General features: G+C 39.1%; 1 protein-coding gene across 1 annotated transcript in view; it reads right to left on the reverse strand.

Annotated features, from left to right (window-relative positions):
- Positions 1–18,198, reverse strand: part of AACS (acetoacetyl-CoA synthetase) — a 42,465-nt gene that overhangs the window by 10,942 nt on the left and 13,325 nt on the right. The window contains exons 5-10 of the mRNA XM_009880249.1: positions 12,354–12,451; positions 8,445–8,559; positions 7,799–7,880; positions 6,976–7,123; positions 3,197–3,277; positions 1,969–2,093 (exon numbers count right to left, since the gene is read on the reverse strand). Of these exons, the coding sequence (XP_009878551.1) occupies positions 1,969–2,093; positions 3,197–3,277; positions 6,976–7,123; positions 7,799–7,880; positions 8,445–8,559; positions 12,354–12,451 (649 nt within the window). The remainder of the gene's footprint in view (positions 1–1,968; positions 2,094–3,196; positions 3,278–6,975; positions 7,124–7,798; positions 7,881–8,444; positions 8,560–12,353; positions 12,452–18,198) is intronic.

Here is an 18,198-nt window from a genome sequence, read left to right on the forward strand (position 1 = left end):
TGCTGACTTTCAGGAAAGCCTCTTCATTGCATTCTGCTAAATTATTTTAGATTACAGCAATAAACTCGCTCAAGAAAATGCAGAGACAGATGCGGACAAGGGATAGAGCCTGAGTGCACAGAACGCGGGCAATACATACATCAGTAGAACTTAAAATAAGATCCTGCTATCTTTGCTTTTACTCCAAAGGCAAGATGGAAGGTAGAACAGCTCTTGAGATAATACAGGTTCAGAGATGAAGAGGGGGCTATTTCAACACTACCAAAAGGGGATGTCTTCCTTTGCCATTTAGGTGGATGACAGTTACTGAGAGACTGCCGCCTCTTTGGTAGGGACAGGGACAGGCTACTTGCACAAACACGCTGGTGCAGAGCTATTTATGAGGTACATGGGACCAGCACTATAAGAGCCCACAGAAGTATACTGTGGTACATAACTGGAGGAGCAGTCATGAGAACTATTTTTACTCTTGTGTAATCTTGTATTACTTTCCTTCCATGCTTCAAATTATTGCTTATTTTACAGTTAGAATACATAATGCTTCTCTGTTTATTTTTAAGCTCTTTGACACTTCCTCTACAGCACAAGTAGAGCCTGGTCTCCTATTATTTCCTTCCAAATGCTATATAATTGGGACATGGTGAGAAAATACAGTTCACTTGAACAGATCTTTAATTGATGTCCACTTAAGTAATTCTTGTCATGCAGCATGAGATATCTTGATGGTACTATAAGAATATGCTATCTGAAGGAAAGTATGGTACATCTTCAGACAAGGAACGTAGTCTTAACATGTTGAAGCCTTTTTTAATATGTAACATATGACTGAGTTGGGAACAGACTGCATTATGAAGTACCACACAGATGGCCACCACTTTTAGCACCAGATTACAGAAGTGAGACATGCAGACACATTTCAGTTATCTTCACTTACTTTTGGCATGTAGAAACAATGCTTAAAAATAAGCTGTGTTATTTGTCGATTCTAAATTTTTGCCTGTTATTCTGCTGGGGCTATTTTCAGGGGGGTGGGGGGCGTCTTAAGTTTGTGGTTTTCTTTTGTGTTGTTTTTCTCTTACTGGAAGCATTCTGACTAGGCATTAACTTTCAATTATAATAGCCAGAGACACAATTTCAGTCTTTAAATATTACATGTTACAAAAGACAGTGAAGTTTAAATTATGAATTACCAAGAGTCAGAAAGTGGATCTTTTGGCATCAACTTTCCACCACAAATTAATTCATTTTAATTATCAATTAAGAATGACACTCATTATTTTACCAGTAATATAATTTAGATCTACTCCTTACATCCAGTTGGCAAAATAGGAAAGCGTACAAAGCTAAATACCACCACAGGATTTTACAGCTGTTTATCCGACACCTGCCATTTCTCTACGCTTCAAGAGAGGGCACTGTGAGCATTTTTAGGGACAAAGAACTGTGTAAAACAACGAACAGCTTGACAGAGAGAAGTAGGCATTATAGATTAAAAAGCAAAATATGAAAATATAAGCAACCCTGCTGAGCCTTTCCAGTCAATTTATGTCTTTAAGTCAAAGTACTGTATTGAGTCTTAAGTTGAGCTGCTTGAAATAAAGGATTCTTATTTTCTAAGTTCTGAGTGTGCTGAGGAATTACTCTTCAGATTGCTCCCAATTACAGCCTTTTGAAAAGGCTGCTCTTGAAAACTGACTATTGAACCCAAATTCTTTGTTTGCCTGGAATCCAAATACTTGACTCAAGCATGAAACAATCAGCTCATTGTCTCTTCTGCTCTCTCTCAAAGACTGTTTTAGCACAAAATTTTAAGAAGTAGTTCCACTCAAGGCTAAGCCAAAAGAAACTATGTTGTGCTACACACTAGTTTCTGACCAAGGGAATAACACCTTTAATGAGGTTGCTTGTATGCGGTCATCACAACAGCGGCAAAGACCGTTATGCTTCCATTTAACGTTCCTTACATACCCTAGTCTGTCAGTCAAGTCCCAGAGCACATTTGGTGATGGAATTAGAGGAGATCCATCATACAGGACCACTGAAGCTCCTGTGGCAAGTGCAGTCACTAACCAATTCCACATCATCCAGCCAGTCTGGAAAAAAAAAAAAAAAAAAGAAGGCACCTACATTAGTTTCTATCTTTGTCAGCTAGCTGTCCGCTTTCCTGGCAGCTCTACCACAGGATCAGGAGTGTTGCTTGCTCTCATATGCTGTTACATGAGCTACAGGCAACTAGAAAGTGAGGGACAGGTGTAGCTTTCAGCAGAATCATCTGGACCAAAGCAAGCTCCCTGCTGTTATGCAAGAGGTGCCATCTTCCTCTCCACTTTCCTTGCCCAAAGTTTTCCTGCTTTAAGAAACTGTTAAACCAACAACTCAGTTTATGGCCATCTCTGCTGATTACACTTAATTGTATTATTTAGGAATCAGAAAATAAGGCTGAGCGCTGTTTATCCTCTCACCTGTCCCAAGACTGGATCAGTTACACGTTCATCTAACTTATCCTTACAAATACCTTACCATATGTCCCTGTACACATACCTTTAAAGCATGAGTCAGGAGACAGGACAACTTTGGGACAAGGTAATTATAATGACTCTTCCATGGAGGTATTACAAACTGACCAGTAGTGTTAAAGTTCAGAAAGGAACTCATGAGGAAAGACATTAGCCTTCTCAAACCATTACAGTAATAGAAGACTTTGGAATAATTTTCTTCACCACACCATTAGAAAAAAAGCCACGACATAACTAAACTCCTACATAGATCAGTTTTTTTCCCTTTTCTTTAGTAAGCTCAAAGTTGCACAGCTTCTTTCCTCCCCACCAAAACAGAAAGACGTAACAAATTCTCATCTTCAGTATGGTCCATCCTTGCATGATATCGGAAGGCGGAGCCTGTTTTGCAGGTCATATCGATGAGGCAGTTCGATCAATAAACCTAAGAGACTGTAAAAATCAATCCATTCTCCTCACTAATTAGATCAGAAACATTTAACATAGGTTTGACCTTTCATCAGAAAGGTCCCTGTTGCATTTTATTATTCCACCTGATTTTTTTTAAACTCAAGTTAAATAGGACAATCCCTTGCAGAACTTAAAAATACACAAAAATGTACTTGTAGGAAAAGCTCTCCCATCTTTATAAGAAAAAGATAAAGTCTTTTTTTTAAAATGCCTTAATAAGCCACACTTGCCGTTGTATAGTACATAATAATGTCATTGCTGGTCATGTTGCCATGAAGAATGTGTTCCTTCAGATGCTGTATTAGCGTACCCTGAAAAACACAGTGAAAAAATGTAAGTTCACATAAATGAAAAGCAAAATTCTGACAGCACATTAAGACTTCAAAAAAGCCTGATGTTGTCAATCCTTCACAGGATGTACTCCAGAACTACAGGCAAGTGTTTCCTTTTAACCACAGCTGAAGTAAATCCCAGGGCCTATCTACAGCAGCAGCAATTGCATTCTCCATTCTCTCACATAACTTTTCATCCTCTCTCATTAGACCTCAGCAATTCCCACTGCACATCACTTGTAATCCATGGAATAAATAACTTTGTTCATTTCCAACTCTGCCCAGCCATCAGAGTTGCAGAGTACTCCACACAGGTTATAATTTTAACAGCATGCTTTTACCAGTCAGATTTTCCAAGATAAGCCCTTTGACAGAGTTTCATTTTCAGTATATCCAGGCAACAAGGAGGAATGAAGGACCTAGAGCTGCTATAAACTACAGCAGCTGTTGTACATAAACATTACTTGTCCAAACTATCTATCTATTAACATCTAGGAGACAAAAGACCTAACTATACGCACCTCTTGTAAAAGCTGAATGACTAGCAATGGGGAAAATCTCACTGATCAAAGTATCAACATTAGTAATATATTTAACTACATTATTGTTACTTTTTCTTTTGTTGGAAATGCCACTGAAGTACCTTTCTGATCATCATTAAACATAACTTGTTAGGATAAATAAATTTACAAACTACTTCACTAAGTCACTTGACTGCAGTGACAAATTCATGTGGTTGATTTTAAAATAAAGATGTTTTTGCATTTATGCAAGGAGTTACAGGGGAACTATTAAGAGCCTCATAAGCATGAAACAAGATTTATGCTAAAAGAAAATAGATTACAGATAAACATTTGAAATGAAAAAGGAGAGTCATAAAACTGGCACACGCTTTGGGAGAAGAGGCAGAAAACATTAAATAAAAATAAAGGAGTAAATCTTATTTTCTCTTTGCAACTCTAAGGATGCAGGTCTGAGTTCACCTGCTAGTGTTTGAATACACTAAGCTGTCACAATGCTGCCACCTAGCTATTGCTACCATTATCTACATCTAAAAATTAAAAAACCCCTCAGGATTTCAAAATAGTGTCTAATTTAACTGTTAAGGTTGCCAAAAGAATTGGAGGTGTTAACATAATTATTCCATTTATAAAAGCACATTGCCTCTGCAGAAGAATCTGAAAGAACCACACAAAGTAGGGAAATTAAAAGTCAAATTCAATTAAAATAAATATTGGCTTTCTTTTTCCTCCATTTAGTTGTTGCTTTTCCACAGTTTTGGAATGAAAAGGAAGTTTTTTGTTAATGACTTTAGGTAGAGGCTATGAACTATTCCCCTGCAAAGAACTGGTAACTCTCAGTCTGGAAATAAAGGTATTGTGGTAGAAGGCACAGCTTTTCTAAAGATGCCCAAGATGCTCTCTCAAGTTTATTTATAGGACTTGTATGACCCTCAAAATAAATCCTAAGCATTTAGCATTTCATGACAGATCTGGCAGCTGATAAAAACTTACTGGTCTGCTTGCCTTCATTGAGCTTAACATACGGTTGATAAAGCGCTGAGCATCTGGAGCGTCAAAAAAAGTCAGTAGGCACTGCTGATCCTGAGCCACGCTATCAGCACATAAGAGACCAGTGCTAAGCGCTTACATAGCTGAGATCGAGCAGCTACTCGTGGCTGCTGGCTCTGGTCTCAAACCAGCAGTGTTCTCTATAGAGTGTTCACAGCAAGAGTATGAGCATGAAAAATCCTCAGAGCAATCTGCCTACAGTTAACACAAGGAGTCTGTAGCGGCACAGCTACTTAAGCCCAGGTCTTGTGAGTCCTTGTGATGGATAGAAATGAACTGATGAGGATTTTACAAAAAAAAAAAAAAAAAATCTCCTTACATAGTTGGGAATACAGAATAACTAAAAAGGGGCCTGTATGAATAGGGTAAGACGTAGAACCAGCATTTTTAGGGCTTCAGAATAAAAATTACTCACTAATGTTTTTCAATAACCCTCCAAATGTCTTTCTGTAGCACACTCAATTGTTCAATACAATACAGCTTTGCTTCCAAGACCAGAAGAAAAAAAATCTTACTCCCTCTGAGGCACTACTTTTTAAATCCTCTCCTATGACCTGACTTCACTAATGTTTACGTATGTTATTTCACTGTGTGTCAAGAAAACAGACTATGTGCAGAGAAAACAGACCAGAAACATACTGCAGAATTAGATAAACTGAGATGTGAATTTAAAGTAAGCTGCCTATTACCATCTATAAGCAACATATCCTACTCAAACCATTGTATTCTCTCCTCCCCAGCAAGGGTAAGTAGTCTGTACTTAAACTCTAAGGTAGGTCCATATGAACTGAAAAGATGACGGAGAGCAGAGGCATGAGATTAAGGGCAAGCTAAGCAGCCATACAGATAACATGGGAAGAGAAAGAACTTCACAACAGAGGGAAGTCCTGTTGTATGATCTACATCTGTGTTTTTCATCTCCCTACTGTTTATCATACACTACTGAACAAAACACCTGCCCTGATTTTGCTAATCCATCTTTGCAAGTACTTAACCAGTCTAAAGCCAGCACAGCTTCAAAACAGCTGCCAAACTTCAAAATACACCTTCTTCTTCACAAAGATAGGATTTGTGTCCTAGAGGGACCATTTTATGTCACATGCTGCCTGGTATTATCTCCTATTGATAATATATAAGCAGAGCGTTTACAGGCAGCGTGGGATTTGTCTATGGGCAAATCCTCTGGTCCATGCCATCAGAGAGGCAAGAACATACACACTGTGGGCCTAACAAAGTGATCCTGCCCTCAAGCTACCTAGAAAACTCTACAGCCAGTCTCACAAGATGCTCATACTGACTTTCAGAGCAAACAGAAACAATAGACTGTGGCTAATAGTTGTGCAGTTTCATTTATACAAGTTGGTACAAATGTGCTAGACAACATATTCTGCCTGCCTAAAGAGGAAAAAGCCCTTCCTTTTATTAAGGACTATACTAATGGCAGAGTTAAAGATTACATCTGACTGCTGGAGTCTCTTCCTGACCTTTAATAAGTTGCCGAGAACAACTCTGAGAACATGAATAGTAAGTGGAAAGCAGGGGAGCGCGGATGATTTTGGCAATAACATCGTATATACCTTTAGTCACAACAAGGCACTGCCTAAAGCAAAGCTTCCAGACAAAGCAAAACCTACACCCAGAGATGCTAACTTTTGTCCTCCCTCCACAAGGATCAATGAGGATGATGTGCCCTGAACTGATAGACGTAGGGAGTAAAGTTTAAGGTCAAAAAAATTCCAGATAATAAAAACTGCAGCCAAAAATCAGTTCCAAGCACCCAATTCAAGTACTTTGGCCTTTTTTTCTACAAGAATCAGTCAGGCCAGTTCTACTCATGCTTTTGTGACAGACACCTGTTCCCAGGCAATAACTGAAATCTCCAAAAAGTCTCCACACCAACCCCTCAACCAAATTATTTTATACCCTTATTAATCCATATTTGCTTTCCAACAGTCACTTACAAATAGAAAATTTAATTGCAAGTTACTGAAAAACTGCCAACAATCAATTCTTCCTTAAAGTGCATTATGAGATGACACTGTTAAAGGAAAAACATAACCCAGGTAGTTAAATATAGATAGCGCAGCTCCAGGAGGGAAGACATACCCCTGCTGAATGAACCATGCATTTTGGCGCCCCTGTTGTGCCTGATGAATACATGATAAAGAGAGGATGACTGAAAGGCAGCTGTTCAAACTCCAGCTGGGGGGCCTGGTCTCCTTTCCCAGTAGCAAGGAAATCTTCTAAAAAGACGCTGCATAAGAGGAGAATAAAGGAACATTTCAAGTTTGGTTGTGGTTTTTTTTTTAAAGCATTACCCCAGCCCATATATCAGATTACCTCTGTATCTAATAGTTCTTTTACAATAAACTATATACTCAAACTATACATATTTTTATTCCTAGTTGTTCTACTCTTTGTCTGAATTGCTACCTGTTGTTTCCTTTTTCTGTTTTACAATAAAGCATTAGTATAATATTGAGATGTAACACAAAGTCAAACCATAAATCTGCGCCAATGATCAGCTGCTGGCCTTAACAGCTCAAAGTAGGCTGGAACAACCTGACCTTCACCACAGTCTGGAATTCAACCACTTCCAAAAGGTAATCCAGACCAGTAAATAGGCAATACAAATTTTCTCTAAAAACATCACTCAAATTATTAATTGTTCATTTCTGGAAGCCACTTCTCCCTGCTATATCCTATTGAATTTTGCCTTCATTGACAACCATTAATACCAACAGTGGTTTTGTACATTGCTGCACATATTTTGCTCCTACTACTTCTGTTTTCAGTATGAAGCTGGACCCACATTAAGAAATTTGGCTAAATCCTAGCTTTTGCATGTTCAAGAGGTCAGGCAGTTTCAACAGCTATCAGCATCCATCTCATCCCTACTTAGAACAGTCACAACCCAAACTCTCGTTACCTGTTTGGAATCTTAGAAATATCTATGGTTTCTCTTGAGGAGACATACGGAATCACCACCACTTTTTTTATATCTGGAAGCCCTAGAAGAAGAAAAAAAAATTATTTCCTACATTCAGTTACGTAAATCAAAGGTCTTCTCTGTCTGATTGGATCATACAGTGTAAAGCACAAAGTAACAGAAATAATTCTGATGCACCAAGTATTGGATATAGTTTTAAGTGTTAAAAGCCCCAGAAGACTAAATTATTACCTAAGGTACTATTTCCTCAATACTGCCAGCCTTTTTAAAAGGCATGTGTAAATCTGCAAGCTTTAGTGCTGTAATACCTCTTGTCTTCAGCAGCACTTCACTTGGGCTTAAAAAAAACCACAGCCACAAACAGTATCAGAGTCCCTGTTCCCCCACTTATACTACTGACTAATTTATGACAATATATCTAAGCTAAGCTAAAAAAAGACTTAAAATTACACAAACAACTGGTTTTTACTCAAATCAGTTCTGCAATTCTAAGTGGCCACAGAGATACTGCAAAGGAGGAAGGACAGTGACAAGGAGTCAGAAGTGTCACTGTTAGTGGCAGCGCAGGCTTTGAGCGCTCACAGAACTACAGCATAACTAGACGAGATGGTGTGCAGTGAAATACCTTTTACCACACTAAGCAGCTTTTCCAAGTGGTTATGTTCTTTGCCATTGTATATAACAGCTTCAACAGAGAAGATGAGCTTAGGCTGAATTTGGGAAAATCTGTCCAGTACACCCTAGAGACAAAGAGAAAAACGAGTTAAAATTAATTGCTAGACCCACTGGATGCTAAGTGCAAACCTCAATTCAAGCAAGGAACAAGGATAGGAATTAGAGTTTAGAAGACTGCTTGCCTGTCTTTCACTCAGGTACAGCAGGTTTGTAACAATCTATCCCATGACCCCCAAATATATCAACCAATAACAAAGATAAGATCACCGCAGATCACAGAACGCCATTCACTGAAGGATCAAGTTGCCAAAGCTATCCAAGCAGTTAAAAATTCACCTTGAGAAACAGACTTACAAACTCATCTAAAGAGGATAAGCACCTATCTAGTGGGAGCAGGAGTTAGGCACCTAATTTACTTGAAGGCCCACAAGACTCCTGCCTGCATCTGCCAGCGAGGGCTCTACGTGCCCTTGTAAACTTGCCCTAATGCTGCTTTGACAGTGTACCCGCAGTTTGGTACTCTGCATGGGGGGGGAATTGAAAAACGCTGGTGTTCTGGAAGATGCATTTATCCTATGGTAAGGTGGCACTTCACATGAACTCACAGCTTCGTTCTGCTATGATTAACAAAGGAAACTGTACCACTCATTTTTAACAGAACAACTAGATCCTGAACACACACACATACATACCACTAACAAAAACCTACCACAGCTCCTTTAGAACCTCTGGGGCAGGATACATTCAAATGCTAAATTTTCAGGTGTCTCCTCCAGCTCACACCGTTTTCAGGAATTTACCAGCCATTATCACACTTCAGAGAAAAACCCTTCTGGCATTCTTTTTTTTTCTCAGGTACACTGCATGCAGCAGCTTACCAAAAATGGATCTTTTTGTATTCAACAGCAAGAAGCAAATCCTTTTACTAAAGCTCTCAGCACAGTTATGTTCATCCCTCTCTAGCTACATTACTTGAAACATTAAGAACTACAAGATTACTCAATACTATAAAATTGTCAGCTAACAGTTCAAGAACAACATCCTAAATCTTGGTGCCAAAAAAAAAAAAAAAAGACTTCAGGAGTGTGCTTATTCTTCCCAGAATTCTTTATTCTTCTGTCTCCTGCTTTGTTCTCTACTTTGCAGCCAATATAAGAGAAATCATTACCAAATCAAAAGACCAGTGCAAAAGCATCACAAACAACTGAGCTCTATCAAATTCCTCCTTTCCAAGCTGGGCTGGTCGGGGTTGCAAGAAAGCCAACTACAAAAGCACAGAGGTCCTGTCCTGACAACTTCATGTTATCTTTTTAGGAAAGCTCACAAACAGCACAGGTAAGGTACACGGATACGACTAAATTTAAACATGCAACCGTCTCTGCTGAATACGTCACTTGAAAGCTTTCTCTCCTGTCACCCAAAGTTGCATTTCCTTTTCCTGTTCACATCATAAGAAAATACAGTGACAATGCACTGACAAGCAACTTGTATCAATTAGTTTTTTTTTAAAAAATCACCAGAATCTGTTTCTGTGGCAGAAGAGGTTTTCACAAAGCCCCTAATGCATTAGCTAACAAACTCAGAAATGTAGTTTTAATTAATACATTGAAGTTACTCTCTAGGAGAGTATGAAATAAAATTTCCTGCTCTGAGGTATGTTATCATACTTACTTCTTTGTACCATTTTCAAAGAATGGACCAAGCAGCCAAAACACACACGGTGTGTGTGTGCATGCATACACACACTCATGCTGAGCACAGAGCATACATACCCCATATCCATGCTGCCTGATGTTTAAAAACGGAGACCAATGAGAGGACTAAGGGTACTCTACCAGAAAAATCAAATCTGAAGAGAAGTGTGAATCAGAAACAGAGATGGCTACAATTCTCAGGGTCTTACTAATCCCGCTAACACACCCAGTTGGATTCATTAGCACTGGCAGGATCAAATCCCACAGGGCAGCCTGGTGTGATACAAAGGGAATACAAACAGATGGAACATGTAATTGCTATACTGGAACTTTAATCCAACCAGATGGCTCAGCAAGGAATTGCTTTCATGAAAAGCTCAGGTATACCAGATATGGCTCATTCTATTTGATGAACCTCAAATCCGGTACTAAAAATTGTGCAGGACCCCATGAATGGAGCCGCGCTGACTTTGTTTGGGCTCATGGAAGGTTTCTCACATAGTTCTAAGAGCAGAGCCTCTTTTTAAACTCACATATCCAACAATTTCTTATGCACAGGCTGCAAAGAACCACTTCCTATTAATATAAGTAAAATGGATAACAGGGACTAGAGAAATTAAGCAAAAGCTGCCAAGAGTGGCATTCTGCGTGGGAGGGAGCTCACTGGTTCTCTGACAGCAGACTTCCCGAGCGCTTGTGAAGTCTCTGCATGTATGGCATTCAGAGCCTGCAACGTGTAGGCTGTTCTGAGAAGTGACATTTCTAAGCTTCACAAAACATATATACACAATTGGATTTGAAATGTTGAAAACACTACGCTATTTCCCAAGACACAAACAAAATCTTCATTTATGTTAACGGGACTAATGCAACCACACAGAAGGAGGAATATCTTTGCCTTAGGGTAGAAGCCAATACCCCTGGGGACCTCTGCTGATCTCCCTCAAGATTTTAGGGTTTGAATTCATGCCAACACATGCTGCCAAGCCAAAGAAGTGATATCGATGGCACTGCTGCTCCCAGGCTAAATTTCATTAAAAAACTATCACAAACTAAATAAAGCTGGGCACTGAAAATAACAGCACATCAACATGGACAGAAAACATATCAGTACCCTGTAATGCAAGCAAAAATGAACAATCTTCCCCCTCATGAGAGATCAAATCACATTGCGAAGAAAATACTCCATACTGTCATTTTCTGAGCAAGCAGAAAATATTTGTAGAACAGATTGATCATTACATGCTGTGATGATTTTTTTTTTAATAATTTTCCAGTGATACACCCTCAGGTGTATCAAAGTGGAATGCTGCTGCCCTCTAGCGCTAATCGAGAGATGACAGTTCCATATATTTAACCAGCTCCTGGGATTCAACACTAAGATTCAGAGTACATATTACCTAAATTTTTGGTATTGTGTGTTCTGCAATGCACAAACAGCACATCCTCCAAATACTTTCATGCAAACTTTTAGATAAACGAAAGTTTTAACACTCCATTTTAGAAGTGATTTGTATCTGTTGCTGCTTATGATGTGCGCTAAAGACTTTCCAAAGCAAGCAGAAAATGTTCCCAAAGCTTCCAGGACACACTGTAACATCTGTTTGGATATCATGGTGGGTTTTTTTACCATATTTTACACACATTTATTCCTACACTAAAAAGAGTCAAACAGGTTAGTGATATTAGCCTGAAATTCCTCACTTTGTTGGCAAACAAAGCCTTCTGGAAAAGACCAACTGGGGTGCTGCTCAGCTTACCCACACAGGGGACAGAGGAAGGGACTTCTTAGACAAGGAAACTGGACTGCGGCTAAGCAGGGTGGGGATAGTTATGGGAAGGAAGCGCCAAGCCCCAGACCACTCTGTTGCATTGCTGCTCATCTGCACATTTACTATAATAAAAGCTCACCAGGACTATGGATTCTGCCTGAAAATATCCCAACAGTGAGTTAGCTGAAGATACTCACATTACTATTCTGAAAGTCATTACTGACAACTGAAAACATGGTTTTCATTCAGTTTGTGGTACCTAGAAAAAAATCTGGTGTGCTTGGCCATGCCAGGAGGTGGCAGTAAGACTAAAGTGAACCGAATCTGCCACTTAATCACCTTCACATTTGTCTGAAACAATGATAGCTTTTCTGGAACGCTAAGGCTACTCACGTTAATGCCAAAGTCTGGTGAGGTTGAACTCCAGATAGCACCAATACTTGCAGCAGCCAGCATCGCTTCCACCGCATGAATGCTGTTTGGTAAGTAACCTATGGCAGAATTTGAGTAGTTATAGATGGAAGAAAAGTAAAAAATATCAAATCTTACAGTAAATACAGTGTACACGATACCCAGTTTAAACAGATAAAAACTGAAAAATCCTAGACTGAAGTATCCTTTAACGTTTTCCACACAAGCACAATGTCCTCCTTCAAAGTCAGATCAATTACACAAGCAATTAAAATAACACCATTTATAAAAATAGTTGTATCCATTTCTATATCTACAAGGTCACTCCCAATTTACAAGCGTTCCTCCTTAATTAATGAGACTCTCAGGATAAGAGGGCAGCATGCTGAAAAGAACTGAGAGAGTGTAAATTTGTGGACTGAATAGGGTACATAGACTAACACAGCATCATGCAAGGGAATAGAACAGGTCTGTAGAAACAGCCATTACAGAAGGAACAACTATCTGGAAGGAAAGATTATACATACTCAGTTCAAAAGTAGAAATTCAGCTTTACAAAGCTAAACATTCTCTGGTAGAGACTGCCAGAATCTTAAATACAAACAAGCAAAACCAGTGTCTCAGTTGATAGGGGAATAATACATTGGGACAAGCCCTGGAACACTCCCACACAGATGCAGCTCTTCAGGTTCATCTCATTAGCTTGCAGCAAGACTTCAAGATTTAGTTCAATTTATCAAGGCATACAGAAGGAAATTAACGTAAAGAAAGTTAGATTTTCAGTGGGCTCAACTTGAGCAACTCTCCAGAAGGTGCTGGGTAACTGAGATTGACTCTCAACTGATCAGAATCCAAGCCACAAATGAAAACATGCAACTGAATTTCACAAGCTACCCTAAAGTAGATCAAAGATCTGGAGTTTCAAATCATCCTTCTTAAGCAACCAAAAGATGTTCAAGTACTTTAAAAAAGGCACATAACAGGCCTAACTGCAGTACTTGGACATCTCATCAGAATTCAGTGTTTGAAAAACAAACAAACAACATTAAAAATGCTTTCCAACCCCTTTAGTAAAAGCGGTGAGCACTGACAGATCCTGGATGGTGGTGCAAGTTGCAGGTGGTCCAAAAGCATCTACCAGACAGCAAAAACTCACTATAGCTAGGCACCTTTCAGAGAAAGATATTTACGGATGTACTTTTCAGGACAGGAACTAGGATCACAGATCTTAGCATCAATTTCTGTTACATTAATTTTATCAAGTAGGAGAGTACTGAGCTTGATTTTTGCCAGTTTGTCTACACAGCTTGGAAAAAAAAAATTTACTTTTCCAACTTTTTACAAAGTAGACTTTAAAAGTAATTTAAACTGAGATTTTTCTTCACAATTCAAAAAAATTAGTGAAATAATTTTCTTAAACTAGTTTGACCACTTCAGTTAATCTGTAAACAGCCGTGCTTTAGGGAGTAGCAACTTTGAATTATGATTTAAGCCCAACAATTTCTGGAAAAAACTTCAACTGTGAATACAAGCCTCATACCATGTTAAGATATAAATTACTCCCTAGAACTGCCTACAGGTTGTGATGTTTTGTTCAGTAAAGTTCTTAAGTACATAAAGCACAGTAAAACCTCAAGCCCATAAAGGCATTGTTTATTTTGCTATTTTTCCCTTAGGGTCAAGGATTATGAGACAAGGTACACTGTCCCAAAATTTTAGTGATTTTTCCTTTAACAGAAATTTTCCTCCCTGAATAATTTGAAATGTATGAACCAGAACAGACTAAAATGTCATTTTGTGTGATGGAAGCAGTTGTTTTTTAATTGATGCCTAATAATTCCATCCAAGAAATGCTTGGTGGAAATATCAGGGGGGCAGAGTGCAATAAAACTGAAAGATGTCTCTTCATGCTTTGGAGCAGTTATTACCTTGCCATAGCTTACAAGCACCAGTTCTATTATAAGCAAGTTCTCCTTTTCACCACTCCTACAAAAGCCCTCAAGGCAAGAGCACAAGTCTCTGCTTATTGTGGGCCAGATAATTAAATCATGACTTTCATTTCTGAGTTGGCTTTGAGGTGATGTTTGAGTTTCAGAGGCTATCAGCCAAAACTGCCAAGAGATACGAAACATGCAAGGCAACTTACTCTGCATTTCTGTACCATTACCCGATCCTTGCAGGCAGCTAGCCTGCTCACTGGCATTTTCACGTATTTGTCATAATCCCCACACCAGGTATTATGAATAAAATGTGGTCCTGTTCTAGAAAGAGATCCTCCAAACATAGCAATGTAAGAACTCACATTGCTTCTCTCAACAGCTCCCAACTCTAAATGACAAACTACTTCACCTGTCAGTCTTTCAGATTAAAACTTGATTGTCAGAAATAAAAATCATTTCTCTTTCGCACATCAGAGATTCTGCAAACCTATTACAGCAACTGCCATGTATGTAAAACTCCCTGCATTTTTACTGTGCCCCTCGAGATATCAACTGATTCCGCAAAGCGTGCTGTAGGCTGACACATGTAATCAATGTCTAAAACCTGGTGAACAGAAATGCTGACAAAGAGGATGAAAAATCCAACTTTTTTAGCCAGATTCACATCAAGGCTCAGAAAACGGTGACCTATGTACAGAAGCTCTATACTAGAGAACAATAATGGTACAGCTAATTTAAATATTCACTATATGTTTGTTCATGTATTTAGAGCCTCCATGTTCCTTGATACGGTATTTCAGCTAAGGATCAAAACTAGCATTTGTTAACATGGCTCAAGTCTACAGAAGGTACTTCTGTGTCTTAACTTACCCCTTTCTTGAAGCTGGTAAGAAAGGTGGCCACTACCTTCTGTTACTAGGAAGAGGAGGATCTTCATACCCTGAAAGGGTGAACTCGAAAGCAATTGAACAGAGGGCTCAAAAACACAGGAGCTGGGAACCCAGCAATTAGGAACTCTGAGTATGACATACCAAGGCTCCTAGCAGCACTCCTCCTGACTCATAAGTATGTACAAGATTTCCATAAAGACAAAGAAATAAAAACTTTAGTTTGACATAAAACTTGTGACAAATCTCTAAGCAGGACAAATGGTATCTTAAAATACACTGTATCAATTTATTTTTTTTTTTAAGAGGCACTTACAGCCTGATCTGCTCAGGACAGCATTTCCTCTCAGTTGCTATTTACTTAAGCTAGCATACGCTGAGATTAAATTTAGATTTGCTCATTTACACTGCAGTACTTTATCAACAGAATAGGTGAAAACTGTAGTCCAAAAATTCCTGGTATAATCATGCTAGAAACTACGCCAAGAGTCTCATTTCTCAGAGTGCTGACGACACATTCCCTGCAAGCATCTAATGCCTTCATGAAGTAGAATAAATGTGTACTCAGAGGCATCCAAACGTTTGTAGTCATCTGAATGAAAAAACACCCCACAAACTTGGACCCTGCACCGAAGATGTAGTTCAAGCCTTGAAAGAATGCATCAGGAGGAAGGAAACAGGGAGCTGCAACTGAAATAGCCTCTCAATGGCTTATACTATTGATCTATACCAGCTCTAAAACAGAAGAGAATTCAAGGACCAGGCTTCCAGGTTTTCTTTTTGCTGTTAATATACCATTTTATACTCCTGTAGGACTTTAAAGTGGTCATCCTACCTAACATTACTGTGGCCTGAGACTATTAGTAACATGCTAATCTTCTTACATAGCTAGCTTTAAAACCCACGTAAGCAACTAGGGCTAATACAGTTACTATAGATAAAATACCAGCTTTAAACAATGTAATTCATTGATGTTTTGTTGAATTTTTTTTTGTGTGAACACAGGGGGAAGATTAGTTTGTTTTTAACTGCTGACTTGTACTAGAACAAAGCTGGCTACAGGGATATAATAGAAGCAACCTATCCAGAGATGGAAAAACACGGATAGTCCCTGTTTTATTTTATTTCTGCTGCAGTCATTGTTATTTGCCAAACAGATGGCCAGTGGGAGACCACAAGTACTCCACATGTGGATTTGTGTAGCTTGTATTAGGTATCATATCTGTTTCTTCCAACTGTTCAAGCATCACTGACAGTATCGCAAGACATGTTTAGAAGTTATGTTTCACCGCACATCTGCTTCAATTACATTTACTATGAAGTGCTATCTCCTTAGTGATAGAAACAGAAGATTAGGATGAAATCAAGCTGAAAAAGTGCTGACATCGCTGCTTGTCCACCCACATTCACCCACCTCCAACTTCAACATACTATTACCGTCATGATGCAATCATAAATTGTATTGAACAAACTAGGGGATATGTTAAGTACAAAGAAAGTTAAAGCAGTCTTGTGTTAGAGGTTGTAAAGCATAGAGATGAAATCCACAAGAAAACAATGTTAATGGTCTTGTGTATAATTCTAACAGCTCAAGGTTTTAAGCTATTTTAAGAGAAAGAGACAAAGGGCATCCAAGCCTGACAGGCTGACTAGGTGCTAGGCAACTGTAATAAAATAAAATATCTCCCTCCTATTTAAAAGCTGATTTTTCAGAAGCAGTAACAGCATGCCCTGCATTACTGCTATAAACCACATGAAGCACCCTTCCTTCTGCCATCTGCTATAAGTTTTGGAACAAATTAGGTCCCAGTGTAGTTTTGTCAAGCTTTGGAGAGCTTGATCTTTGGTACCACAAGTGGGTGTATGAGTCAAGCTTTCCCACCCAACACTTAACATCTCTCCCCCATTTCAATTTGGGATTTGGAGAACAGCCTGCAGCCTCAACCTCCGACTGCGATGTTACATTTCAGGTCTTCCAAGAACTGCCAATATCCTCTGGCATAGGAGAGAAACATATGAAAGAAGTTGAGACTCAATTTAACATATCTATCTAAATAGCTGGACTGTTAAAAAAAAAAATCCCATCGGATGTCTTTCACAGGGAAGCTCTCCCTACATACAGGCTCCTGCCCAAGGCAAAGCAATCTGTCCAAGTCAGGAGTCTCAGACTGGGAGCACCAGGGGAAGGGAAGGAGGGGGAAATGCACAATAGCTCAACTGATGGGAGCTGAAACAGCTTCATCTGACTGAAAGTTATAAGAAAAATAATCTCTCACCAGCCAGGGTAAGAGGGCAGAGTGGAAAAAAGTAGAATGTGAGAAATTGCCTAGAAGAAAAAAAAAAAAAAGCACGTGAAGACTCTATAATTTAAAGAGCTCTACTTGTTTCCCTAAAATCATGGTATGTTTTTGAGCTCAAAGAGGTTGCTTAGATTCATTAACCTTTTCTGCTATCAAAAAGTAAAGGGCTTTGTAAGGGCTCCAAGCACAATGCAAGGCAGCTTCCACAAATAAGCTATGACTGCCCGTAAAGCCGTGCTTAAGCAATTGAAATGCTCAAGGGGCCCAGCACAGATACTCCCTACCTACAGCAACTGGGCAGAAACATCTCTGCTCTGGAAGTGCCAGACAGAAAAACTTTTGCTCAGGAAATGCACAAAAAGGCCAAGGAGAAAAAAAAAAAAAAGAGCTGCAGTTTACCCAAACAACAGGAGCTTAACTCCAGAGATAGCGTTTTTCCACTGTATTTTCAACTTATTTGTTTCCTTTTTCATTTGTTTTGGGTTTGTTTTGTGGGTTTTGTTTTTGTTTTTCTAAACACCAGTAACACCACCCAATAGCCAGAGACTACAATTTGTGCCTCCTCTTAGAGATCATAAAAATCCTTCCAGGCTTCCCATTGGAGTCAACACGCACATTTTCTCTCCCAAGAACAGGGCAAAGTGCACGGTTAAAATCCTGCCCTTTCTGTGCAAGGAAGCTCTGACATTGACAATGAATT

Source organism: Charadrius vociferus, unplaced genomic scaffold (assembly GCF_000708025.1).
Source record: "Charadrius vociferus isolate BGI_N301 unplaced genomic scaffold, ASM70802v2 scaffold332, whole genome shotgun sequence".
In the NCBI taxonomy this organism is placed as follows: Eukaryota; Metazoa; Chordata; class Aves; order Charadriiformes; family Charadriidae; genus Charadrius; species Charadrius vociferus.